General features: G+C 44.5%; 1 protein-coding gene across 17 annotated transcripts in view; it reads left to right on the plus strand.

Moving 5' to 3' along the window:
* BTRC (beta-transducin repeat containing E3 ubiquitin protein ligase) overlaps positions 1-27,784 on the plus strand; it is a 177,646-nt gene that overhangs the window by 35,863 nt on the left and 113,999 nt on the right. For 9 of the 17 annotated variants that reach the window (XM_045023075.1, XM_045023067.1, XM_045023066.1 and 6 more), the window contains one exon: positions 19,999-20,106. The exons of 6 other annotated variants lie outside the window; for them this stretch is intronic. In XM_045023075.1, the coding sequence (XP_044879010.1) occupies positions 19,999-20,106 (108 nt within the window). Of the gene's footprint in view, positions 1-9,089; positions 9,160-19,998; positions 20,107-27,784 lie in introns of those variants that run through there. 2 more of the 17 variants (XM_045023073.1, XM_045023082.1) reach the window with 2 other exon arrangements.

Consider the following 27,784-nt stretch of genomic DNA (forward strand, 5'->3'; position numbering starts at 1 on the left):
TGTTCCCATTCCTGTTTATATAGAGATCCTATGTTTTAAATTGAATTGTGAAGTCAGATAAATTAAAGCTGTTAATTAGCTGAAATGTCTTTGATTACATTAACAAGAAAACTAAATATCGTTTAGGTCACAGCAAGGTAATTCAGAGTTAAAACTGCCCCTTGCCTTCATGCATTGTGCCTCAGTATTGTATCACATAAAGAATTTAATATAATGAGCTCATCTGACTCTCCCTACCTCCCACAGTACCTTGGAGTAGAATTTTTAGAGCCAAGTTATAAACCTGTACAAATGTTTTATACTGGAAACTCTGATGCTTACCTTAGCTACATTGGTGCCAGTAAAGGCCACTATAATCAGATAAGGTATTTGAGATATGAATCAGCTATATGTCAGTCAAGTCAGCTGGAATAATGGATATAAAACCCAGGACCTTAGTGAAATCTGGATCCGTCCTTTTAAGCCGAGCTTTCCTAGCAGAAACGTCTAGAGAGTGTTTCTGTCCCTATTTTGTAATATTGTCACTGACATACCTTCCTTACCTTCCGAAAGATATATTCTGTATTTCCAATGAATATCTAGAGCAGGGGTCGGAAGCCTTTCAGAAGTGGTGTGCCGAGTCTTCATTTATTCACTCTAATTTAAGGTTTTGCGTGCCAGTAATAATTTTAATGTTTTTAGAAGGTCTTTTTCTATAAGTCTGTCATATATAACTAAACAGTTGTTGTATGTAAAGTAAATAAGGTTTTTAAAATGTTTAAGAAGCTTCATTTAAAATTAAATTTAAATGCAGAGCCCTCCTGGACCAGTGGCCAGGACCCAGGCAGTGTGAGTGCCACTGAAAATCAGCTTGCGTGCCGCTTTTGGCACGCATGCCATAGGTTGCCTACCCCTGACCTAGAGACTTTAGATTATTTGAATTTAAAAATGCATACACTGATTTCTTGGGGAGGAAAGTTTAAAATAAGCAGCTCATTATGTGGCACTAGTACAGAACTTTGAAAATGTACAGTGCTGTGCACATATTTAAGTAGTCCTCAAAACACTCCCAGTGTAGTAGTTGCATAGTATAACAATCTCTCAGCATATGCTCGGTGTGCCCAAGTGATTGTATAGAATTATACAAATTGGAGATAGAAAAGACACATCATGCACTTCATCTCTCTATCAGAGTAGGTTTGTTCCCAGTAGTACATATTTTTGGAGCTATAGAACTAGGATTGATAAGTCCCAAGTGTGGGGTTCCCCTTACAGCCTCGATATGTCTTCACAGTAGTTTAGAATCCAATGTGGTTAGGCAGTTGATGTGTCAGGGCTTCTGCTGCTTATTCTAAATGTGATCTTTTCACTGTTATCTCATTCTCCTGCTTTGCCACTTGTATCTGTCTAGCTTAGGTGCTTATCTGGCCCCCAGCACCATGGTATCTGAGCACCTCACAATCCTTACTGCATTCATCCTCAATATACCCCGTGAAGCAGGGAAGCTCTGGTCTCCCCATTTTGCAGAAGGGGGACTGAGGCACAGAGAGACCAAGTGACTGCTCAAGACCACCAAGGAAGTCTGACTCAGAGCAGGGAATTGCACTTAGCTCTCCTGAGTCCCAAGATGGCACCCTAACTGTTAGGTAACCCTTCCTTTCAATTCACTTACTGTCTCCTGTCATGTATTAAGATTTTAAGCTTCTTGAGGCAGGGACTGTTTTTTGTTTTAAATTAAATGTGTGCATAGCACCTAATGCAGCAGGTCCTTGAGTGGGGCCGATAGGTGCTACTGCAGTATAAATAGCAAAATGGACAATAGTTGCACAATACTTAATAACGAACAGCTGGTACTTTACACATTCATTTCCCTGTATAAATATTAATAAATTCCTGTTCAATTACAGCAAATGAAGCGTTGAACCCAAGGTTAGTATCCTATAGAGGGCATTAAGGCATGGAAGAAAGTGTAAAGGTGTTGGGGAGAAGTAGACAAATGGAGGCTGGTGGTGAGGAGGAGGCGCAAGGAGGGGAGACAGAAAGATATGAGAGTGCAGAAATAGGCAAATTGTGAAGGGTCAGCAGTTAAAAACTGGGACTTAGTCATAATTATGTGTTCACTTTTTGAAAAGTTGAATATTTTTAGCCTACTTAATACAGAACCTTGATCTAGGAACTTTAAATACCTCCATACTTCAGAACTCAATGAGAAATAGTTCATAAGCCTGCTTTTCATGAGTTGGAGCACAGAATCTTTTTATTCATGTAAAAGTCATTTTGAATGTCTAGGTGTAGTCTGAAAGTCTCTACTTCTTCAGTACCTCTCAGGAAGGGTATGGCATCTGCATTTGTAAGAGCCACAGATGCACTTCATGGTATTTATAAGCTCTGTGTTACAAAAAGCTACAATTCATGGAAACATCACTATCCACTGGCACAGACGGTAAAGCTTGTAAATTCCAGGAGAGGCACTTACTCAGTTTCCAACAACTAAACTGTAAGATTCCTTAAGTAAGGTGTAGTGTCTGCTAGGTGTTTGAAGGAATTTGTAACCGTCACTGGGAAATCTTGTGCGTGTTACAATTAGGACAGGCTGTCTCCTTCTTTGGTCAAGAAACCCCTCCTCACCTGAGGGCATGTCTACACTAGAAATGTAAGGCGACCTATGTTAGGTCGATTTACAACCACTGCAAGTAATTACTCTAGTGGTTCATGTCCACGCTACCCTCCTTCTGTCGGTGGCGCATGTCCTCACCAGGAGCACTTCCACTGACTTCAGAGGGGCAATATAGGAGGCTGAGAGCCTGGGCTCTTAGCTTGACATGCAACTCCCTGCCAGGGGCCCGACTGCCTCCCGGGATCTTGGCTCCCCGCTGCCAGGAACCTGGCTGTGAGCTCAGTGCCTGGCATCTGGGCAGATCCTGGGAGCCTTGGTGCAGCCACTGGGCTCTGCACAGGGAGCCGGACGCCTCTGGGCAGCCGCCAAGCATGGACCACCTGGCTCTCCACTCTGAGCTGAGCTGCATCCTGGGCTTCCAGTGCGGAGCCTGGGTGCTCTCCCGAGGCTCCCTGCGGGGAGCCTGGCGGCTGCACTGAGGATCTCAGCTCCCTGCTAGGAGCCTGGCATCCGCCTGGACTCCAGGCACGGAGCTGCCCACCAGGAGCCCTGCAGTGGGGAGCCAGGAGCCGGGGGGAGGGAAGCAGCTAGGCTCCTGGCAGTGGGGAGCAGGGAGCATCTGGCCAGCACCAGGGCTCCCTGTGTGGAGCAGGGAGCTGGGCAGGCAACAGCCCAGCTGGGAGCAGGGAGCCACCCACCTACCTACCTCCCTGACAACCCAGTTTTCTTGTCAATTTCAGGGCTGGAGCTGTGAAACTGACAAGAATTACAGCCAACAGCCTGTGTAAGTAATGCAGTGTCTACACAGACACTGCATCACCCTAACTACACTGACAAAAGCCCAACACCTCTCATGGAGTTATGATGTCAGTGTAGTAGGGCACTTACATCAGCGGGAGCAAGGCCGTAGAGTGTACACTAACATAATTAGGTCGACGTAAGCTGCCTTACGTCAACCTAACTTTGTACTGTAGACCAAGCCTGAGAAGCTCTAATAACAACTCTGGGTGGGGGAGACACTCTCCTCCGCCACATCTAAAACTGACAATTCTCCTCCCGGATCCTGTGCAGATGAAGAAATACTTGGGTAATCTAAACATATACAAATCAGTCTATTCCGATGGCTATCAGCTTTGGTTATTAAGACTATTACCTAATAAACTTGCTATAGCACTGGAAACTCTTTAAAACATATGGGAAACTGGGAAGGTATCTGAGTGTTAGGCCTTGTCTACACTACACTACACAGTTTTGTTAACAAAACAGTGGAAGTGTCTGCAATGCCCTCCCGCCCATTTAACTCTCCTGCTACGCAGACATAATAAAACCACCTTGGCATTGAGCATTTTGTGGCAAAGTTAGAGCAACACAGTGTCAGTGTAGACACTGCATTTTCTTATGTCGCCCTAAGACATCTCCAGGAAGTGTCCCACAATGCCCCTCATGACTGCTCTGGTAAGCAGTTTCTACTCCGCTGCCCTGCACCCAGGTAGACAGGCATGTGCCCCTCCCCCTTTAAAGCTCTGGGAGTTTTTGAAATTCCAGTTCCTGTTTGCTCGGCATGGACAGCTCCCGCTGCATCTTCCCAGCTGACCATGTCAGCTTTCTGCAGCAAAGTGGCACCTGTGTGGAGTACACCGGAGTTGCTGAATCTGTTGAGTCTGTGGGAAGAGGAGGCTGTGCAGTTGCAGCTCTTATCCAGCCATAGGAACTTGGACACCTACAAGCAGATTGCTCATGGCATGGATGAGAAGGGACGTGAAAGGGACATGCAGCAGTGCCATGCTCAGATCAAGATGCTGAGGCTGGCGTACCAGAAGGGAAGGGAGGCCAACCATCGCTCAGTGTGGTGCCAAAAACATGCTTCTACAAGGAGCTGCATGCCATCCTCCACAGTGACCTCACCTCCACCATCAAGAGCTCCCTGGATACTTCAGGGGGATGGGAGGCAGCGGCCAGCGGAGTCAACCCGAGGATGAAGTGGTGGACGAGGAGGTCGAATTCAAGGAGAATGTGGGACAGGCTCCTCTGGTGGCGTGGTGAGTCAGGACTTTTTTTTTTACTCCGGAGGGGTCTAGCCAGTCCCAGCAGTCCGGTTCTGGTGTGCCTGAAGCAGGGAGGGGAGCTCCGGTAAGTACTCATTTTTCTTTCATAGTGCATGGTTATATGCGGAAGAGAAGTCCTTTATTTTGGTGTATGTGGGAGAAGGGATGGAGATTAACACCACTAGGTGCTGTTTACATTTGATTCGCATTCCCCTGTGCAGCTACACAATGGGGGCCCTGCAGAAAAGTTTGTTGATGCACACCAAGATCTCCTCGGAACCCTCCATAGAGAGCTCTAGGGAACTTTCCTGCAGATACTCTGCAGTCCCTCTGCTGAAGGTTCCTTGGTAGAGCTCCTTTGTTCTACCATTGTAGGAAACTTTGCCGTGCCAACTGGCAATTATTCTGGAGGAACCAAAGCAGCACACAGGTGAGCAGCATACAGACCTGGCCTGAAGCTGCACTCATGCAGAAGGTGCAGCTTTGCATGTTTGGTTACCTTCAGTGGTGTGATTTCAGCTTCAATCGACCCCGCCTGTGGAAAACGGTGCCAGCATTGAGAATAGCAGCCTTAGGTCCTTGTACTGATCCCCTTCTGAAACCACCCATACCCTTTGTTCCATTTTGCACCACCCCCTCTTTGGGCTGATCTCACCACATTTAGTGCTCTGGCTGTGCTGGGTGTTTGAGAAAGAGATGTGTGACACTTTTATGATTCAAGACTGTGGCAGTACTGACTCTGTGTATTGTTTCTTCTACTTCTGCAGATGTGCTCTTGAGAGGCAGCTCCTACACACTGGTGGAGTGCCTCTGTCTGATAAGGAGGCAAACGAGGAGTAAGGAAGAAGTGTTTCACAAAATGCTGCAATCATCAGATCTGGCTGATAGCAAGCACAGAGGATGGAGAGAGACAATAAATGAGAAACTAGAAGTGAGTAGCCAGGAGAGGAGACAGTCAGGAGTGGATAATAAAGTTCATGGAGGACCAAACAGAGATGCTGAGGTCCTTGATTGCCCTCCAGGTGGAACACGTGTGCTCGACTCGCCCTATAGCCCATACAGAACTTCCTTCCTTGCCCTCCCCACACACATTCCTCTCACATTCCCAGTGAGTTGCAGTACCCGTTGCGCTCCACCCCAGGGACGTTTTCCATAATGACATATGGACTTTCATTCAGCTATGAGATCCTCGTTTCAGCGAGTGTTGCTCACTGCCATGTCTCCCTTGAGAAACATTAATCTGTGTATTGCTGTTTAATAAAAATTTAGTCTTACAGAGACAGTGATTCTTTATTTATGACCTACACAGGGTGGTTACAACAGAAATTCACACACAGTGGCAATTGGCCCATTTGCAGACTACAGTTAATGCTCAGGCAGGAATTATTACAGGGGCCATTCAAGGTGGCAAGTAAACAGTGCCTGGCTCAATGCGTTACCGAAAGACGCGTTACTGGGGCTCATTGTCAAAGTGCTGCTTCAAAGCCTCCCTTATTTGAATAGCGCCTCCCTCTCTCTCCTCCCCACCCCCCACACTCCATTGAACCCCTCGAATAGCCCTGGTATCTGGCTTGAAATCAGCCGCCAGGCAATTCACCTCAGTGCTTCATCCCTGGGGAAACTTTTCTCCCTTGGTTTCACAAATGTTATGCAGAGCACAACAGACTGCTATGACCATGGGAATATTTTTCTCATTGAGGTCTAAGCTGTCAAAAAGGCAGTGCCAGTAACCCTTTAATCTGCCAAACACACATTCTGCAGTCATTCTTCACCTGCCAAGCCTGTTGTTGAAGCACTCCTTGCTGCTATTAAGGTTTCCGATGTAAGGTTTCATGAGCCACGGGACTAAGGGGTAGGCTGGGTCTCCCAGGATCACTATGGGCATTTCCACATTCCCTGTTGGAATCTTCTGGCCTGGAAAGAGAGTCCCTGCATGTAGCTTTCTATACAGGCCAGTGTTCCTGAAGATGTGTGCATCATGCACCTTCCCTGACCATCCTGCGTTGATGTCAGTGAAACAACCCTGGTGATCCACCAGCATCTGTAATACCATAGAGAAGTATCCCTTTTTGTTGATGTACTCTGTCGCAAGATGGTCTGGAGCCAACATTGGGAAATGTGGGCTATCTATTGCAGGTAGGGAATCCCATTGCCGCATAGCCATCCACTATTTCCCACATGTTGCCCAGAGTCATTCATAGCAGGAGATGATTTATGGCCCTGCATACTTGCATCACCGCTGCCCCTACGGTGTAATTACAGCGTTTTATGATCATTGACGTAACTGAAGTCGACTTAACTTTGTAGTGTAGACATGGCCTTAGAGAATATTCAGTATAATACAGGAGAAGGAAGAGTTAAGAGCAACTCCAGAAATGAGTAGGAGACGGGGGGGAAATCACTTTGATGGATTGAGTTCATAGGTATAGCAGGGCATGTAAAATTTACCAAGCACCTACTAGTCAGAGGACTAAACCTAGTGGTGTCTGCTGCAAACAAGTGGGACAGGTGGGGCAGTCGAGCACAACCCCCCAAAATAAAGAGGCTAAGAGACTGGACCTGTTCGGACACCATGTTTATTTGGCTGGTAGCCTCCAGTTACGTATCTCTAACCAGCATGGTTCATGCTCCAGTGAGTGGGCCTCTCTCACGAAGTGCAGCAGTCCGTCTAGGACCTCCCCTTCAAGTGTACGTCCTTGTTCTCTGAACAAACAGACTCCAAGCTTCATGGCCTCAAAGACTTGAGCACCACTCTTTGCTCTCTGGGCCTTTACGTGCCCCCAGCCTCTGGGAATCACTTTAGGCCTCAAAAGCCTCCCAGATTCCCAGTGCCTCCCAGGCAGGAGCCCTACAAAAGAAAGGAAAAGGGTTGTAGATGTCGTCAGCCCCAACCTTCTGCCTCAGCTTCCCAGTTGGGCTCACATAGATGCCCCTTCAGGGCCAGGCAGGCCTTTTGAAGGTATGCTGGAGGATGACGTACCAGTCTCGATTCTGGATCCATCTATCCTTTTGTTTTTGGACTACCTGTCACTCTTCCACCCACCATGGTCTTACATAACATTGGACCATTGGGTGCTCAGCACTATAACAGTCGGCTACACCCTCTAGTTTTCATCCACCCCGCTGTCCCTACGCAGTCCCTTTTCAGGGACCCTTCTGACAAGCAGCTTCTTGTCCAGGAAGTGCAAGCCCTCCTAGGTGTGGTGGCTGTAGAGGAAGACCTATTTGCCGCCAGACAGAACAGGAAATGCTATCATTTCTGTTTGCTGCATGGGCTCTCTCTTCAATGCCTTCCGGCTCTCATGGGCAGATCATCTACTGTACGTCTTCCCACCAATCCCCTTGGTTCACAGGATCTCCTAAAGATCAAGCAGGGCAAGGCGAGAGTTATATGATAGCTCCAGCATGGCCACGCCAGCATTGGTTTGGTACGCTTCTGGACCCCTCAGTGGCCACTCCACTCATGCTCCCATCCTGTCCAGACTTGATTTCACAAGACCATGGGTATTGGCCTTTGGCTTCACCCGTACTTCATCTTCCTGCATCTGATGGCATGGTTGCGGCGTGGCTCAACCCTCAAGAGCAGGCCTGTTCATAACAGGTTTGACAAGTCTCGCTAGGTAGCAGAAACCCTTCCACCAGGGCCACTTACTTGGTTAAATTGAAATGTTTCACTTGTTGGGCCTTCGAGTGGAATCTTTCTCTATCCCAGTCTTCTTTGCAGACTATCTTGGACTATCTGCTCCATCTAAAACATTTAGGTATAACTCTCTCATCTATTAAGGATCACTTGGCAGCCATCTCAGCCTTCCACCCTCCAGTGAAGGGCCAAATCAGTGTTATCCCACGAGATGACGCTCAGGTTTCTCAAGGGCCTGGACAGACACTCTACTCTCAGGTTTGTGACCCAGTTTCCCCATGGGATTTAAACCTGGTCCTGTCTAAGCTCACTGGGCCTCCATTCAAGCCAGACGTTAGCATCTTGTTTCATGCTGTTTCTCTCTTGGAAGATTGCCTTGCTGGTGGCGATCACCTCGGCCAGAAGGGTCTCTGAGATCAAAGCCCTGACATCAGAACCCCATTATACAGTGCCTTCAAGGACTAGGTCCAGCTGTGCCCCCGTCCAGCCTTCTTTCCAAAGGTGTTGTCGCAATTCCACAACAACCAAGATACTTTTCTTCCAGTCTTCTTTCCAAAACCTCACAAGACCACCAAGGAGCGTCGGCTCCATACATTAGACGTTAGGTGGGCCCTAGCCTTCTATATTGAGAGGACTAAGCCCTTCCCAAACCTATGCAACTCTGTAGCAGCAGCAGAAAGGATAAGAGAACTGCCTGTATCCGGGCCTGTTACATGCAGATGAAGGTTCCGCCTCCAGCCATTGTGACTGTTCATTCCACGAGAGCTCAGGCTTCGTAAGCAGCATTCCTCACACAAGTACAAATCCAGAACATCTGCGGAGCAGCACCATGGTTGTCGGTCCATACCTTCATGTCCCACTACCCCCTCATCCAGCAGGTCCGTGATAATGCCAGTTTTGGAAGAGTGGTGTTGTAGTCAGCAGGTCCAAAAACCCTGAGCCCACCTCTGAAGGTACTGCTTGTGAGTCACCTAGCACTGTTGTCTTTTGAGATGTGTTGCTCATGTCCATTCCATGACCTTCCATCCTACCCCTGTGTCGGCATTATCGGCAAGAAGGAGCTGAGATGATGTGGAGCCAGCAGCGCCCCTGATACTGGCACATACACATGCGGCTCCAGGGGGCACTAAAGCCCGTCCTATGGATACCACTAAGGGAAAAATCTCCGACAACTGTGCACTCAGCGTGCATATCTAGCACGGAATGGACGTGAGCAATACATCTCGAAGAACAACAGTTACGACAGGGTTGAAACTTTGCTTTCTCCATAGTTCTGAGGCAGTATCCTCAGCTGAGAGTTGTCAGCATGAAAGCCGACTGATATCCTCCTAATCATTACCTTTTGAGGAGGCTATTGTGCTCTTTTCATTTTAGAACTTCGATCTTAAAATAATAAAAAGGCTCCTCAAAAAAGGCATCAGCTAATCAAGTCTGAATTATTTGATTTTTGTTTGTTTTAAATAACTTCAGGGCACAGTATCCTGCAGTAGCAAGCGAACATCAGCACTAACTGTGAATTTTCTGTGTTTTCCTATTGGCTTAATTAAGACCTACAGTTATTTCTTACATTTTTCTTATTTCCAAACAAAAACAAACAAAAAATAAACCACTTTCTCTAAAAGTTATAAAAGTATTAATTTGCTCTGGGCCCTTCTAGTCTCTCTGGTAAACTCATAATTAGGCAGTGTGTTTTTAAAAAAAAGTGTATTCTGGTCTCTCGGGTATATATAACTGTTCCACAACTAGTAAATCTATATTCATATATTAGGGTTTTTAAAGGCATATTATTTACACAATTCACCGGAATGGCTCCTGTGGAAGTTGGGAGGCGCTCTCATGTAATTATGTATTTAGACTGCCTGGTATCCACAGGTTTTTTTTGTGTGTGTGTGTATAATATATATTTGTATATTTCAAAATTCAATGAAGAAGCATTTACTGTTAAGTGTTTTGCAGATATTTAAAAAGCACTGTGTTGGTTTTCTTTTTCCATAAATGATCAGTTGCTTGCCAAATGCAGTTCATTTTTAACAGGGCTATTTTTGGATTGTGACAGAGCAAAATATGCACTGGAAACTCCTTGTTTTTCTTTCTTTGAATGTTCAGGTTTTTTTTCTTTGATCCAAAGGTGCAGGAATGTGTGTGCTGTTGTATGGGTGTGGGAAAGGTTGAGGGGATGAAAACTGTTCTTGGGCTTGGAATTTGTCCATCCAGTTTGAGCCAAATTGAATATCTATGGCTGTTATAAATCCATGGGAATAGCAGTTTATAATGTAAACGCTAGCTGACTTGTAACTGATATGTTGCATAAAGTGAGCTAAGTTCCATAGTGACATGAAAGGTGCACAGTGGGTGCAAGTGGCAAAGTGATGGAACTTGTACCATTTTGACATTGATGTGGTGGCAAAAAGGCACAGTTGAGCAGGAGTGAAGGGATATGGATATGTGTGTTCTCATGCTTTTATTGTATGTGATCCATATAACAATAAAACAGTAATTGCCAATGGCAAAAAATGCTTCTCTCTGCTGGTAGATCACAAGCCACTTGACATGTTTAGTCTATTATGTCGTCACCGGAATCTGTCAACTGATGGCCTTGTGACTGTTAACCTCAGTGTGTGTGCTTGGTATAACCTTAAGAGAGACAAAGTGGGGAAGATATCTTCTATTGGATCAACTTCTGTTGGTGAAAGAGACAAGTTTTTCCAGCTTGCACAGAGCTCTTCAAGTCCTGATCTTACAGGGGTCAAGGCTCCTAAGCCATGTTGCCTTCATTTATTTTTAAAAAGTTTACAAGTAATAATACTCCAAAAAGAATATTCTACTGGAAGAGCTTGCTTCCCTGCTGGCCAAAAGGCCACAGTATTCTGTTTACAAAGTGATATCTTTTTATAGAATCAGAAACTGGGGGGTCACATCTAGTCAAATCCCAGTCATTGCATAATTTTTCTCCTGCAGCCAAGTCTCCAGGGTCTTGTTTCCTTAGTTTTGAATGATGGAGCTTTCACTGCTTCGTTTTGGACACAAGTGCATCATCAACTCTAGATAGAACTCCTTGTTAGATTCTTTTTTTCTGGTATTCTGCCTTAATTTCCCTCTGCTCAGTCTTATCTCGTTCCCCTTACTTACTTTGCGCACTGGTCCAGTGGGAACAATTCCTTTCCTTAGTTAGCATTTACACTTTCCAGACCTTAGTAGGCTGTGATCATATTCTCTCTCCACACTTCCAGTGTGTGTTTTGGGAGGTAGGAGGTAAGACTACACTTTCCCAAGAGAAGCAGAAGCCCTATTGCTTAATCATTTAAAACTGAACTACTGCGAGAGAACAATCCTGCATTGGCTGCAGACAGGACTCAATGTGGACAAGCAGCTCGTGTCCAAACCTAATATAAGATTATATTGATCAAAAATCAGGACTTGCAATAAGGAGATCTGAGTTCTATTTTTGGCTGTGCTGCTGACTTGCTAAGTGACGTTGAACATGTCCTGTAAAATGTAAGGCAGGGGTCCCCAATGCGGTGCCCGTGGGCGCCATCTAAATGCGCCCGCATCCTGGCCGGCGGTCGAACATCCGCCACGGTCGCCAGACGAAAAAGGTTGGGGACCACTGATGTAAGGCATTGTAGCTATGCTAGAGGGGCAAACCTACTACAGCAAGAGATGCTGTACTGTGAACTTGAATTGTAGATTGTTGCACATTAATTACAGTGTCTTTTAGGTTGCTTCAACCTTCTTCTTTACATAAAGGCCATAATATGTTTTCCCATTTGTGGCGTTATGAGTGTGATATAATATCTCATTGAAAGATGACAGAGCCAGAAAGAGTTAATTAACTTACTGACTGACCAGGGCCCCGACTGACCTGACCCATGGGTGAACTGTAGAGACTGGTTAGGAAAATATGTAAATGAATAGAGCTTTGAAATGCAGCCGGCATTGTTAGAGGTAAAAGGGTAGATGTTTGCTCAGAGCTTGTGATGTAAGCAAACAAGTCTTGTCTATTGCTATAGTTTTAATTCAAAGATCATAAAAAGGAATATTAACATTTATGATGATACTTGAGTGAAATAGTATTATTGTCTATATGTCTCTTTGAAGGTTGTGGTAACCTGTATCTGAACTGTTTAATGGATAAATTACCCTGTGCTAATTGCCAGGATGTTTGGAAGGAGAATTAAGCCTATTATTTTCTCAGGCCGAAAGGCTGCTGGAAATGTATAAGAACCTTGGGACACGATCCTTCTTCATCTCAAATCTGCTTTGGGTTTCAAGAGGGGGAAACCTTAAGCCGCAAGGATTGAGATCCCCAGTCACTGACTGGAGTCACCCTGAATATGGACACTGGACTATAACCTATGGACAGTTTCTAAAAGGACTTTTGGCAATTACAGGCTCACCTCTGCTATGTATCTGAACCTCAAGAATTGAATTCAAGTCTGTGTATTTTAATCTTTTAACCAACACACTCTTTTCTTTTTTTAATAAATTTTAGCTTAGTTAATAAGAATTGACTATAGCGTGTATTTTGGGTAAGATCTAAGTTATAATTCGACCTGGGTATATGGCTGATCCTTTGGGATTGGAAGAACCTTTTCTTTTATATGATGAGATAAGATTTTCAGTAATCATCATCATCATATCTGACAGGTGTGTCTGGACGGAGGCCTGAGGCTGGGTACTTTAAGGGACCTGTGTTTGGACTTCTGAGTAACCTGTGTGGTAATATAGAAGTTGTTTTGGCTGGCGTGGTAAATCTAAGTATTGGAATAACCACCAGCTTTTGGGGGGTTGTCTGCCCCGTTCTGTTTGCAGTTCACCCTAATTGAGTGACCTCGGCTGGCTCCCATGGGCAGCACCGTCACACCATTGCCTCTCTTATTAGCTTTAATTCCCCAAAATTTGCCTTTTCAAATATCTAATCTTTGAACTACTATATCCTACCTTTTCTTACTATAGTGAATTCAGATTTCAGTTTTCACACACTTTGTGTGCACTATATTTGTAAAAACACATTGTGTTTCTGGAAATTATCTGCTTTTTTCTCCAAGTAATGACCATTCAGTTGTGCAGGAGGGGATGCATTTCTGATCCTGAACAGAATTTAATAAAATAATATTTAGTAACCTCTGACATGACACACATTCTGAAAGGACCAAGAAGAGAACAAATTTGATAAAACAGGTAGGATAACTTTGTCAAGGTAAAGCATTGTTGCCATGGGTTAGAACCTGGCTAAGAGACAACAAAGAGCAGGAATAAATCATCAGTTTTCAACATGGCAAAAGTTAACAATGATATTTGTATTAGAACTGGTTTTGTTTTAATATGTTAAATGATTTGGGAAGGTGAAGGGTGAATGGATAACAAAAATCTAGGTCAATCTTAGACTGAGGATCTTCAGAGGGACCAAAGGTAGGTGAATGGACAACCCACTAGAAAATGAAATGCATTACCCTGTATTTATTCACAGATAGAAGACAGGGAGAAAAAAATAAAGAAACCTAATGCGTCTCTCTCTGAGGAGAAATTGAAAAGATTGTGACTGTTTCGTTTAGACAGAAGATGAATACAAAGGCACATGAGACGGGAGTATGTAAAATAATGAATGGCCTAGGGAAGGGAAATTGGGCGCTCTTATTTATCCTTTAATATAATACAAGGTCAATGGGCTTTCCAATGAAATTGAAAGGCAGCCAATTTAAAACAAAAGGAAATAGTTTTCTACACAATTTCTAATTAGTCTGTCGTGATCTTTACCACAAAATATAATTGAATCTAAGGTTTAGCAAGATTAAAATAAGAAAAGAAAAGAATTAGACATTTATATTTAAAGGACATTCAGAATTATAGTAGATATATGTCGATATAAAAAAACATCATGCTTCCGCATTTAAGCCAACCACTAAAGGTATGTCTACTGCACAGTAAACCCAGATCTGTGGGACCTGTGCTTGTGGACTCGGTGTTTCCAAACCCACACTTCGGTGTCCACACTGCATTGTAACCCTGGGTTTACAGTTGCTTGATTCAGATCCCACAACTGTGCTAACTGATCCATACTGCACTTGCAAACCTTCTGACTCAGGTCTGTGGCGTGAGCTGCGTCCTCACTCCAAAATGACAGGGCTTAGACCAAAGTTTCAATGGGGCTTGGACTGTGACCTTGACCCACCCTCATAGGAGGAAGGGACTTAGGACCTGGTCCTGAGTGCTTGCTGATCTGAGTCATACTGCTTTGTATGTGGACAGAAGTGGGGCTTGGGATCAAACCTGAGTCAGAGCCCGGGCTTAGATCCCCCGCATCGCCTTCATCCTGAGAGGTTCCGCCGTAGCAAAGGTGCCCCTCAACAAGGTGGACAACAACATCCGGCAGCTGGTGAAGAAGTGGCTGTCCCTACCCCAGAGAGCCAGCAACGAGCTCGTATACATCACTCACCGGCACGGCGTCGCCAACGTCTCCCACATGGGAGACCTGTGTGACATCGCGGTAATCACGCATGCCTTCCGCCTCCTGACGTGCCCGGATGCCGTGGTAAAGAACATCGCGATGGCTGCCCTGCGCGCCGCCACCGCGAAGCGAATCGGCAGAGCTCCCTCTGACCAAGATGTGGCCACCTTCCTGAGCGGCTCCCTGGACGGTGAGTTCGCCTGGGACGGGCGACATCGCCTCGCTGTGGACCCACGCCCGCAACGCCACACGCTGACTGGGAAAGCGACTGGGCTGCCGCTGGGTGTGGAGCGAGGAACGGCGGGAGCTAGGAGTCCTGGTGCCACGTATCGGGACGGAGGGCAACACCATCGTCAGCCCTGGAGCCAGAGGCGTGCTGGAAAGGTCGCTGAAGGCCGCCGCCCGCGCGCTCTACGTGGACACCCTGAAGAAAAAACCGGACCAGGGCAAGGCTTTCGAGGTCACCAGCAAGTGGGACTCCAGCAACCACTTCCTCCCCTCAGGCAGCTTCATCCGTTTCGCCGACTGGCGGTTCATACACCGCACCCGACTAAACTGCGTCCCGCTCAATGGAGCCATCCGCCACGGGAACCGAGACAAGCGCTGCAGGAAGTGCGGGTACGCCTTGGAGACCCTGCCCCATGTCCTGTGCAGCTGGAAGCCCCACGCCAGAGCCTGGCAGCTGCGCCACAACGCCGTCCAGGACCGTCTAGTAAAGGCCATCGCTCCGCACCTGGGAGAAATCGCCGTCAACCGCACCATCCCCGACACCAACAGCCCGCTGCGCCCGGACATCGTCGTCACGGACGAGGATCGGAAAAAGATCATCCTCGTCGACGTGACGATTCCATTTGAAAACAGAACCCCGGCCTTCCGTGAGGCCCGAGCCCGCAAGCTCGAAAAATACGCCCCCTTGGCGGACACCCTGCGGTCAAGGGGCTACGAGGTCTGCACCGGCGCCCTGATTGTTGGGGCCCTGGGTGCCTGGGACCCTTGCAATGAACGCATGCTTCGGACCTGTGGGTGGGCCGTCGCTACGCGCGGCTCATGAGACGTCTAATGGTCTCGGACACTATTCGCTGGTCTAGAGACATCTACACGGAGCACATCACCGGCCACCGCCAATACCAGGAGTGAGAGGGCGTGGCTCCACGCACCCGCAGGGGTGAGGAGACTTGTGAACCCCCCCTGCTGGACTCTATTCCCTGAGCCCTAAACCCACCGAACCGAACTCCACCATGTGAGGGTCGTCCCATCCCCATTATCCAGCCCACTTATTCATGCCCATGACTGTCTGTAACCTGCTTCTATGAGTGATGTACCCCCACTGCCTCCTGACTGCATCCTGATCCCACCCACCGTACACCCCACATTGGGGACATGACAGACTGTATATGGTATATGCTGTCCAATACCAAAACGCTAATATCCCCCTACAACCTGTATGTTACCCACAATGACACAATAACTGACTCTTCAAACACTTTGTATCGTCTATTTTCAAATACCCTCAGTGGTGGGAATTAGGAAGAAAATTACCTAATGGGAAAGTTGGTTTGTAACTGTCCATTTGGGGATGTCTTACACCTTCCTCTGAAGCAGTTGGTACTGACTGCTGTGAGAGAGAGGATTGTGGAGTAGATGGACCATTGGTCTTATCTGATACTGCATTTCCTAAATTCTGTAGTAGTGGAGCATGTTCCTGTGCTTAAAGCACAGGACTGGGAATGAAGACTTAATTTCTGTTTGTCTGTGTTTGTGGATGGACTTTGTGACCTTGTGTAAATCTCTTCCCCCGCCTCAGTTTCCCCATCTATGAAATGGATATAACTGTCACGTGTTGAGGCTTATTAATTTTTGTAAAGCACTCTTGGGACCAAAACGGTATGCAGAAATCCAAAATATTAGTATAATTAAATGCTAGATGTGCAGAGAAGCTACTGTGGGTTAGGACCAATACCTTGTGGCAATACCAAAGTTCCCATCTGGCTACAGTCAAAATTCAGCACTTCTTGCGCCTTTTAAAAATAAATAAATATAGATGTAGATTGACATGGGTTCAAGAGAGGGTTTTGTCAGTCAGCTTCAAATAGTAAGTGCTGAGGCCAACCCCTTGTTGGTGGAGCTGTCAATACAGAAGTGAGTATTTGACATCCGGCTTGGTTGGTGGCTGGGGATGGAGGATGTTGAGATTTTCAGAGATCAGGCTGTAAATGAAGTTGTTCTATTGGGTCACTCATCTGATTTACACACAAGCTGTTTCTATTGAAATACCTGGGGCCTTTTGTTCGAGCTTGTGAATAAGCTTCTTTCAGTCCCCAATTGTAATTTAGAGTCTCCGCTTCTTTCAATGGGCAGAAAGCAAGTACAGGAATGACATTTCCCCCAATGTGTGAACCTTTGCTCTTTTAAAGACAAATGTTGATTTAAAAAAAATAATAAAAGGAACAGAACTCCAGTGGTAATGTAAATCTTGTTACATACATGAGAAAAATCCTAGCTGACTGGCTCAAAAGTCACGTAAGGAGTTGGTTATTTTTTTGTTGCGTACTTCCTCACAGATCAATAATAACTGAGGTCTGGACCAGTTTGCATATGTAAATAAGTACATCCTGATTAGCTGCAAGGAGTTCTGTGAAACTGATCTCTTAACTTCCTCTATAAAATGTCCGTTTCAAAGAAAAACAGTTATGTTTTAAATGTCTTGTGATAATGGAGATAATTTCATTTTTTTATGACATACCAAATGTATACAATAGTATGTGTACTAACCTCTGCTTTTTGTGGTATCAAGACTTACTGGTACTTGGTCTCTGCTTCCTGTGGGTCAGACCTTGATACTGACATCAGTAAAAGTAAATGACTGCTTATTGTGTTATGAAAAATAAGTGCTTGCAGCCTTCGTGGGGAAAAGAGGGGTAGCCAGCCGTGGACAGAATGATTGTCTCTAATTCCTTTATGACCATTCTGCTGTGAGTGGCACTTGGATAGCTCTGTAAAGGGTATGTTTTAAATCTCTAGAATATGTACTTATGACTCTGAGAAATGCCCATGAGCTGGACTCTTTGTGCTCTGTAGCCATATGTTTCTTAGAATTTTGTTTATGTTCCACTTAGCGCAGAGCATCTTAAGGTGTCAACAATATTAAATGTGTTTTGGAAGTTCAATGCTAATTTTTAGCTTTGCATTAGTGGGGACACCATAACATTGTAGCTAATTGCCTGGTGAGCAGTAGGCTCAATGAAAGCAGACACTGACAAATAAACAGCTTTGAATTGGTTTTAAATTAACAAATTATTAAAAATGTCAAATACTTAAAATGAAATAAATATATGCCTTTTACTCCTGTTAGTTTTAAGGCTGCAGTTGCCTGGACACGAGAAGAGCTTTATAGCTAATAAGAGTAGGTTTTGTTTTGTGTTTTTGCGTTGGGATTTAGAATTCTTCTGTATGTGGGAGCACTCGAGTATTGTCTGGTAGGTTAAAACAGCAGACTGAGAAGTGTGACTTGGGTTTCTATTGCTTGCTATGATACCTGATCCATAATTCCTGCTTTCTCTCAACTTAAGTTGCCTGACAATAAAATAGGTGACACTTTCCTATCGCACAGAGGGGCTGTGAAGTTAATGTTTATAAAGTGTACAGATTCTTGAATTCTAGGTTCTTTATCAAGTGTAGAATTTATTTGTAAAATTGAGGTGAGATTATATTAGGGAAACCAAAACTTCTAAAAAGCACCTTTTCCTAGGTTAAATACTCCAGTGAATTTGAAAAATATGTATATTTTTGGAGCGGAAGCATCAGTTGGAGCAAAATATCCCAAGTGACATAATGTAAACTGGGGATAGGGTTAATTCAAGTGTGGTTTTCTGTATGGTAACAAATTATGAATATAGGAGGCTGTCCTCTTTCTGCCCGTTTCTGGATTGGTTACATGGCTCCCACATATTAAATTTAATTCAAGACTTTCCACTCCTCCCAGAGCAGTGAGAAATAGTGGCTCAAAAGACAGCTGCCATTTCACACCGTTACAGCTGTCCCTTCCACTCAAATTTTCTCTCATCCCCCTTCTTCTTAGAAAAAAGGCTTAATATGGTATGGGGGTGTGGAGATGAAGAATATAATGGTGTGAGATTTCATGTAACTAATCTGTCATATCCTACTGTGTTTGTAACTAGCTGCCCATTTAAAATGTTTTGGCATTACACCTCCATGCCAGTGATAAAATAAACAGCAAGTTTATGGCTCAAAAGTCCTGTAACTGATAAGAATAGGGTTGCTGTCAAAATGCCAGTGATATTTTTAACCTTCAGTGCTAGTGATTTAAAAACTCCGGATATCAGAATGGAATAGTTTTAAATATTAGTGGCTACTATTTTCCCTTTTTTTTTGATGGATGGGCTGACCCCCTCTTTATTTTATTTTATTTTATTTTTTGATCCATTTGGAAAGGTGAAGACTCAGTTTGCTATGGTAACTGCAGTTTAGTTAATGAATAGCAGAGCAAGTAGAAACAGAAAACCTTTGCAGTCACTGAGTTATTATTGCCCTTGGGCAGTGGGTCTCAAACTTTTTTTACTAGCGACCCCTTTCACACAGCAAGCCTCTGAGGGTGACCCCCCCCTAACAAATTAAACACACTTTTTAATATATTTAACATCTTTGTAAATGCTGGAGACAAAGCAGGGTTTGGGGTGGAGGTTGACAGCTCGTGACCCCCCATGTAATAACCCTGTGACCCCCTGAGGGGTCCTGACCCCCAGTTTGAGAACCCCTGCCCTTGGGCGATAGGATCTTTCCCCCTCTTCCCACTCACTCTGGTGCAGGGGTGGGGTGGGAGTGTGTGGAACAAAATATTTTCTCTTTCCCTGACACCATCCGATGGAATTTGCCATTCATTTTTCTGCTTACCTTGCAGAATCTTTCACTCTGTGGTGTATTTGAGAGGTGGCTATGCATGGAGGGAGAGAGAACTGATTAATTGGAAAGAAATAACTTTGTTTAGCGCAGTATCATGAGAACAGATGCAAAAAGCCGATTAAATAAATAATTTGTTGGACCATAACCTCTTTTTTTCACTTTTTGGTACTGTGTCATCTAAGAGTTTCTGAGGGGACAGATCAATCAGTAGTGTGTTTCTTGAAGCTGTTTCAGTCTTAAAGGCCAGCTGCAACTGTATTGATGCAATTCAGCTAAGCCGTCAAAGTTCCTGTAATCTGTGCCATCCTGTCTCATACAGTCCCATCTCATAGTTGTCCTTTCTCTGCAGTGCTCTATGCCCAGATCTCTGTGGCTGGGCTGCTCCAGCCTGGCGGACAGCATGCCCTCGCTGCGATGCCTGTATAACCCAGGGACTGGCGCACTCACAGCTTTCCAGGTACTTCCTCTCGCTCACTCTCGCTCTCTCTCGTTGTTGTCTGTGTGTGCATGTCTGTTTCTTGCTCTCTCTTGCTTGCTTACATCATTTATTCTGCTTCAAACTGTGTGCTTCCTCATGCCATTCAAAACTCCTACAGTCATTAAATTCATCTCATGTAGATTCTGAGTGTATCACTCTGGGGCATTTTCACTGCATTGTTTCTAATATCATTTTGCCTGAATTGGTCTGGTACCATCAACTTTTTGCCATTGGTTCTCAGGTGTATAAAAAGCATGCAACTGACCTTTAACCAGTGTAACTGGCACACAGTATTCATCATACAGTCTCTGATCTGGGCCTACATACAGCCAATTGCCTTAATTTTGCTATCAATGGGCTGGTGCAGTGTCACTGATAACTGATGCCCTGCGTTTGGATTTATTTTGTTAGATTTAATAATGGCAGCCCAGGAGCTTCAGTTACAGAAAATTAGAACACAGAAATGTTAATCAGATGCCGCACAAAGCAAGCGGATTTTGCATTGTGCTCTGAAGTTTGGTAGGTTTTTGACTCTGAGCTGTCAAGGGAAATAATTCCAAGGATGGGGAAGAGTCTGCTGCTAGACATGAAGTATTCAGATCTTCAGTTCTGATAGCAAGCGTGTCCCACCCAATCTTAATTGCATCAATATGGAGTACAGAGTGAGAGGCAACCCTTGAATAACCACGTCCCAGACCATTCAGGGCTTCAGAATCATTGCCAACACCTTGAATTGCAGCTAGAGATGGCTTTTCTCCAGCAGCCTCTGGGAATCAAAGAGCAATCACTGATCCAGTGTGCCCCTCAAGTTGTGAATCATTTTGACAAAAGTCAGTTACCTGCCTTCAAGAGATGGCACACAAGAAACCTGCATTTTCCTTTGGATCTGGTTTCCTACTCCCAGGATTGGCAGGACTAGGGAGTGCTGTGGAGAGATGCTCTCAGCCCCGAGGGAGGCTTAAGTGTCTTACGTCATTCTGCAGCAACCCTTTGAGCTGACCTAGCACTAGCATTGATGGACTCTGGAAGGTGTCCTGTCAGCCCTCCTTGGCTGAAGCAAGCTCCTTGCAGAGCTTTCAGTGGGGGAGGGGAAGAGAGCTTTTATATCCTTCTAAGAGGACTCTGGAGACACAGGCAGTATTTAGATTCCTACTTCTAATCCTGATTTGCATAATTTGACTGAATCAGATGGGCCCCTTTTTGGGTTTCTGCTGAGGAATAAATATCCGACGTGTTTAAGTTCTGCTTTAAGGGCAAACCCTGATAGTGTGTGTGGCGCAGTTTGCATACTGAAACCAGTACCCCTCTTTCTGCTTGATCTGTTTCCGATAGTACAATATATATTTCTGTTTTTAGAAAAATCATACATTTATATAGCACCTTTTATCTCAGGATACCCCAAAGCACTTTACAAACTACTGATATTCAAGAATCATTTCACCACTAACAAAATGTATCCCCATCTGAAGCTGAACAAATTAACTGTGTAACAGGAACACAACTGTTCAGGACTGGAAGTGATGATGAATACCGCATCCATTTGAAAGTACGGTGAGAATTTGGGATTTAGCTCCTGTGAGAAATTTCCCAGCCTAGGCTGTTTAATGACTGTGAATGACGGGAAACTCTGCCTCACGTGCCATCCTAAACACCTCTCTAGCAGCACAGAACCCCATGTCCCATGCTGGGGCATTAACTGAAGGGAGAAACTTTGAACATCCAGCACCAGTTTCTGCAGCATTTGCATTGCCTTTATCCCAATCAGTTTTTGAATAGGCTTTGACCTTTATTAGCTTGCAAGGTCTGATGAGATTTCTTCCTTAGGTTGCTGTCTATTTTGTTGCAGTAATCTGAGTGGGTGTGGGGTTGGGACATTCAGTGACTAGGATATCAAGATACATTTACACCTCTTTTGGTGCTATACAGAATTTTCAGTGTAGTGTTTTAAAATCTGTTTTTGTAGCCCAGCAAATTTTCTCATATTAAGCTACTTTTTTTTTAAGCAAGCTTGAAGTAACTGGAGAAGAATATCAATTTTCTTTGCTTGTGGCAAGAAAGAAGGTGCCATCTGGAATGCCACTTAGTCACTGCTGAATTTGTCTAGTTATTTACATGCTTTGCCATGAAATGCTCAGACAGAAATGGCAGAACAGGCACTTTCTGAATAGTTCAGCTAACAACCTGCTGACATCTCATGGGAAGCATTGGCAAATAGTCGAGTTAGAGAATTCTCTTGTTATGTCAGATGACATCCAAGTTTCTCTTCCTGTGTTTTACTATCAGAACCATTTGTTTGAAAACAGGCTCTTACAGTCCCTCAATTCAATTTGACAACGCTTTGTGACATCACAACAGGTAGCCGCAATGTCCAAACTGGAGTTCTGATTTTTGTGTGGGGCATTAAGCAGCAGGAGCGATATATTTCTCTAGTGCCTCTTATCTCAGAAAATCCAAATGTGCTCACAAACCATGATTGAAAAGCAACCAGCTCTTGATGGAGAGCAACAGCAAACTGGTACATGACATGCTGCGTAGCAGTGAGGGTGGGGGATGAAGATGAAATTTTAGCAGAGGACGACAAAAGGACTGATCCCCTACTCTTAAGAGCAAAAGTGCCATCAGGCCTTTAATGTCCATGAAGAACATGCCATTCCAAACTGATGGCAAATTTTATCCCACTGTTACCCTCCTAAGCAACAGAAATCCTGTTTACATGTAGATGTTCTTAATAATAAAAATAATCATATACAGTTGTCTCTGAAACTGAATATTTTTAAGTTTCCAAGACACACAGCAGAAGATGTATTTATATTCTAGTGAAATTTTTCACTTTGAATAAAGTTGTTTAGTTTCCCTATCATAAAATTCTTCCCAGAAAAGGAAGGATGCAAGTTCAGAAGTCCGCATGTGCCATATTTAAGAGCCGTAGCTGATTGTGAACCATGACTTACTGTTAAACTTGGTGCTAAAACACACGAGTGCAGTGAAAATGGAATGTGTCTCAAGACATTCAAGGTTGCAAGGTCTGAATGTGCAAAAAGTTAAAGTAGTCTGGGTTTTCTCTTATTTGGGTAACAGATGTTTGGTGGTAATAGGATTTAGCGCTCATCTAGTGATGGCCATCTGTAGATCTCCCAAGTGCTTCACAAAGGTGGGTAAGTGTGATTATTCCCATTGTACAGGTGAAGAAACTGAGAAGCCGTGAGTTTAAATGACTTTCCCAAGCTCACACAATAAGTTCATGGCAGACGACTCCCACCCAAGTGCCACCTCAGATATAGACTGTAAACTCTTTGGGGCAGGGACCATGTCTTTGTTGTAAGGTGCCTGTCACAATTTTGGGTGCTCAAAAAGAAAACAAAACAGTTGTAGGCTGCCAATTCTGACATCCAGTAGTATGGTGATGGGTGGCATAGAAAACAGAAAAGGGTTAATGAATCCTGTGGCACCTTATAGACTAACAGACGTTTTGCAGCATGAGCTTTCGTGGGTGAATACCCACTTCTTGCATCTGAAGAAGTGGGTATTCACCCACGAAAGCTCATGCTGCAAAACGTCTGTTAGTCTATAAGGTGCCACAGGATTCTTTGTTGCTTTTACAGATCCAGACTAACACGGCTACCCCTCTGATACTAGAAAAGGGTTAGATTCCCCATGGTAGAGTCAGAAGCATCCTGTTGAATGAAGGGGAAGATTGAGACACTGTAGTCTTTCTAGTCTGCTTTACAGAGTATTTCATATAAACTCCCACAATCTGCTATAGTTGAAGCTGGTTAAATCGAGTACTTGAGTATGAAGCAATACACACAGAACATCACTTCCACAGGCTGTAGCTCCTTATTAAAGAAGAAAGTGGCTGTGATCTGTGCAGTTTTGTGCAAATTAGTGTGACCTTATTGATGACAGAGGGTGCTGTCATTTGATTGGGCAAAGCCCTTAGAATGAAGTATATGAGGGAGTAATTTTGATATTAGCAGATCGGACAGGGTTAAGTTGCTGATGGCACATGTGCACCCTCTTCTGATAGAGGCCATTTTTGGAGAAGGATGAGCGATAAAGATGTGGAATGATTGAAATGCATGGGCCACAATCTGGTACACGCAGGCTGCAAAGAGAAAGAGGCAGCTGTTTGTTTTGTTTTCACCATGGCTGATATTGATATATCTGAAATAATTTTTCTTAAGAGGGGCATTGTCAGTAATTTATATCCCATGTTCAACTTACTTTGTAAATTTCAAAGCACGTTTCCTTTGGACTAGTCACAGGTTTTATTTAAAAAGTTGAGTTTTTCATTACTGAAAATTACTGTGTATATATAAATGTGAGAGGTAATAATGATGATATTATTGATGGCCTTAAGGTAAGTAACCCATACAAAGCAAGCTGTGCATGCTCTGCAGTCATTGTGTTGGGTGCAGATGTCTGTTACAATTTGTCTAAAATGAATTATTCAGCACTGGAAAGAGCAATTATTAGTATGATAGTTTTTGTATCTAACTGGAGGTGAAATATACTGTCTGGTCAAGAGATTCCATTGGCACAGAGAAATAGCTGCACTTGACCGACTCCTGCTTTGCATTCCCTGCTCTGGTTCTGTTCCAGTGGCCCTGTGAAATGTGCCTACAGGCTATTTACAGTGAGATTATAAAAGTGAATCATAATTTTGGTGACTAAGATCCAGAGCATGTGGCTCTGGCACCCCCCAGCTGGTGGCAGGCTCACCCCTGTTTATGAATGTAGTTAGGTGGCCCCCAACTGTTTACAAGACAGCAGAGGTGAGATCTTTGATTGACAAGTCAGAAATGCATTAGATCATTCCCTCTGCCAGTCGCTGGTTCATGCTGTTAAAAATGTCAGCCTCTCCAAGTTTGAATGGCAGCCCGAGGGCCTCAGAAGCTTTTTGTTTTCTGAGATGGAAACACAAATTGGATGTGTGCCTGAGCGCTTCATTCTGGGCTGTAATTTCATCTTTTAGCTAAGAACCACAAGGTACATGAGCAAAGCACCCTGTAAACAATAATACTGGGGAAAAAAATAAACAAGGTCGTGTTTCTGGTACGTTGATCCACCGGTGTCCTGACCTCTATCACGTTGAACATCTCCACTCTGATTGCTGTTCCCTTTGGCATTACAATGAGAGGGGGAGAGACTGACAGAGGAGGCAAAGATTTAAAGTTGCAGAGTTGCAGTTCCTTGTATTGGCTATGAAATATTGAACTACCACAATGTGACACTTGGATTTTTAAGCAAAGTTTCTTTATATGAGATGTTCAGAGTCTAGTCCTCCTGCTTCCTTCACCCCGGCTCACTGATAAGCAGGGCCCTATCAAATTCATGAAAAACACATCATAAACCATGAAATCTGGTCTTTTGTGTGCTTTTACTTTACACTATACAGATTTCACAGGGGGAGACCACCATTTCTCAAATTGGGGGTTCTGACCCAAGAAGGCGTTTCGGGGGCGGGTGTTCAAGTTACTTTAGGGGGGTCGGGGTAGCGCCACTCTTACTTCTGCACTGCCTTCAGAGGTGGGCAGCTGGAGAGTAGTGGCTGCTGACTGAGTGCCCAGCTCTGCAGGCCGCAGCGCAGAAGTAAGGGTGCCAATACCATACCAGGCCATCCTTACTTCTGTGCTGCTGCTGGTGGCGGCTCTGCCTTTTAGAGCTGGGCTCCGGCCAGTAGCGGCCGCTCTCCAGCCGCTCAGCTCTGAAGGCAGCACTGCTGCCAGCATCAGCACATAAGTAAGGGTGGCAGTACCGCAAACCCTCCTACAATAACCTTGCAAACCCCACCCCCCACACACAATTCCTTTTTGGATCAGGCCCCTTACAATTACAACACGTGAAATTTCAGATTTAAATAGCTGAAATCATGAAATTTACTATTTTTAAATCCTAGGATCATGAAATTGACCAAAATGGACCATGAATTTGGTAAGGCCCTATTGATAAGATTGAAAGCATGAAAGGGAATAAGAGAAATGGCAGAAATGCAACCAAATTAACTGCTCAATATTTACTGGTGTGGCAGAGTTAAAGGTTCAGGAGTCCAATGTCCAGTGGAGTGAGATACATGTGCACCCTAGTCTGTGATTTTTAAATGGAAGGATGCTGCAGCACTAGTCTATTTAATTAATAAATAATTGGAGATATACCAATCGCCTAGAACTGGAAGGGACCTTGAAAGGTCATTGAGTCCAGCCCCCTGCCTTCACTAGCAGGACCAAGTGTGTGTGTCTGTGTGTTGTTGGGCTTTGGTAAACAGATACAGTGCTGTAGGGCAGTGCACACAACAAAAAATATTAGAGAACCTACTTATCCCCCTGTTGCTTTAGTGACCTTGACATCTAGCTGGTTCATTAGATCCTCCTAACCAGTGCTCCATATTCTCTCTCATTCCATGGCTGGGAAATCTACTACAGAATCCACTCTCTGATGCAGAATTGTGCTCTAGGATCTAAGCTTCCATTTAAAAAAATTGTTTCTGGTCTGTATGATTGCAAAGGAAACGTTCCAAACATGGCAGTAGATGAGTAAGTGGTGTGGCTTTTTCTGTTAAATGCTTTTACAAGAGTGAATTACAATTTAATAACTAGAAAACTGCTTCTTTTCCACCTAAATGTCTAACATTTATAACTTCGGAAAATATAAAGGTGTGTTTCAGCTCTCCAGTTGAAGGCCTGGTCTACACTGGGGGCTTGTCTACACTGGCACTTGACAGCGCTGCAACTTTTTCACTCAGGGGTGTTAATCCCTCCCTCCCCCCGTCCCCCTGCAGCAAATTTCAGTGCTGTAAAGTGCCAGTGTAGACAGTACACCCTTCATGGAGGTGTGGTGTGTTTTGTTTTGTTTTTTTAGAGCACTGGGAGAGCTCTCTCCTAGCGCTCTGCTGCGGCCACACAAGTCATGATAAAGCGCTGCCAGTGTAGACTAGCCCAAGGAAATTAGATCACTATAACTATGTCGCTCAGAGTTGTGAAAAATCCATACCTATGAGTGCTGCAGTTAAACTGACCTAACCCCTGGTGTAGACAGCGCTAGGTTGACAGGAGAATTCTTCCATCTCCATAGCTACTGTCTCTTGGGAAGGTGGATTAGCTATGCCTCTGGGAGAACCCTCCTATCAGCATAGGTAGTGTCTTCACTGAAGCGCTACAGCAGTGCAGCTGCAGCCATTTATGTGTAGACAAGCCCTAAGTAGCAAAAAGAGTGATACAACAGAGCCTACACCATTCAACTGTTCACCCCAGCATACAACAATCAATGGGATCATTAGCATAAAAATGCATTGTAACCACTAAGCTGCCACTGCTTCAACTCTGCATTAATGATCTCGTGTTACTGTGTAAAACCTGGTGCTGTTCCTGGTAAGCAGAGTGGTGAGGTCTAGCGTAGCAGCATTGGTTGGTTGATCAGTTTAAAAAACAACAACAACAAATCCTCTTCTGCCAGCCAAGCCTGGATTTTCTTCCCTCCCCTGTTACAAGTCAGAAAGGTGTATAAAGCTGTTTTGACAAATGGCATACGTAGTGCCACATTGAAGGGATACAGGTATTTTTAAAGCTAGCTCCAGTTCTTGAGGATTGTGAACATCTGCTTAGAGGTATTGTAGAGCTCCACAATGCACTAATTGAATTACTCTTTTCTGGAGTTGCAG

This window comes from Mauremys mutica, chromosome 7 (genome assembly GCF_020497125.1).
Source record: "Mauremys mutica isolate MM-2020 ecotype Southern chromosome 7, ASM2049712v1, whole genome shotgun sequence".
Taxonomy (NCBI): domain Eukaryota; kingdom Metazoa; phylum Chordata; order Testudines; family Geoemydidae; genus Mauremys; species Mauremys mutica.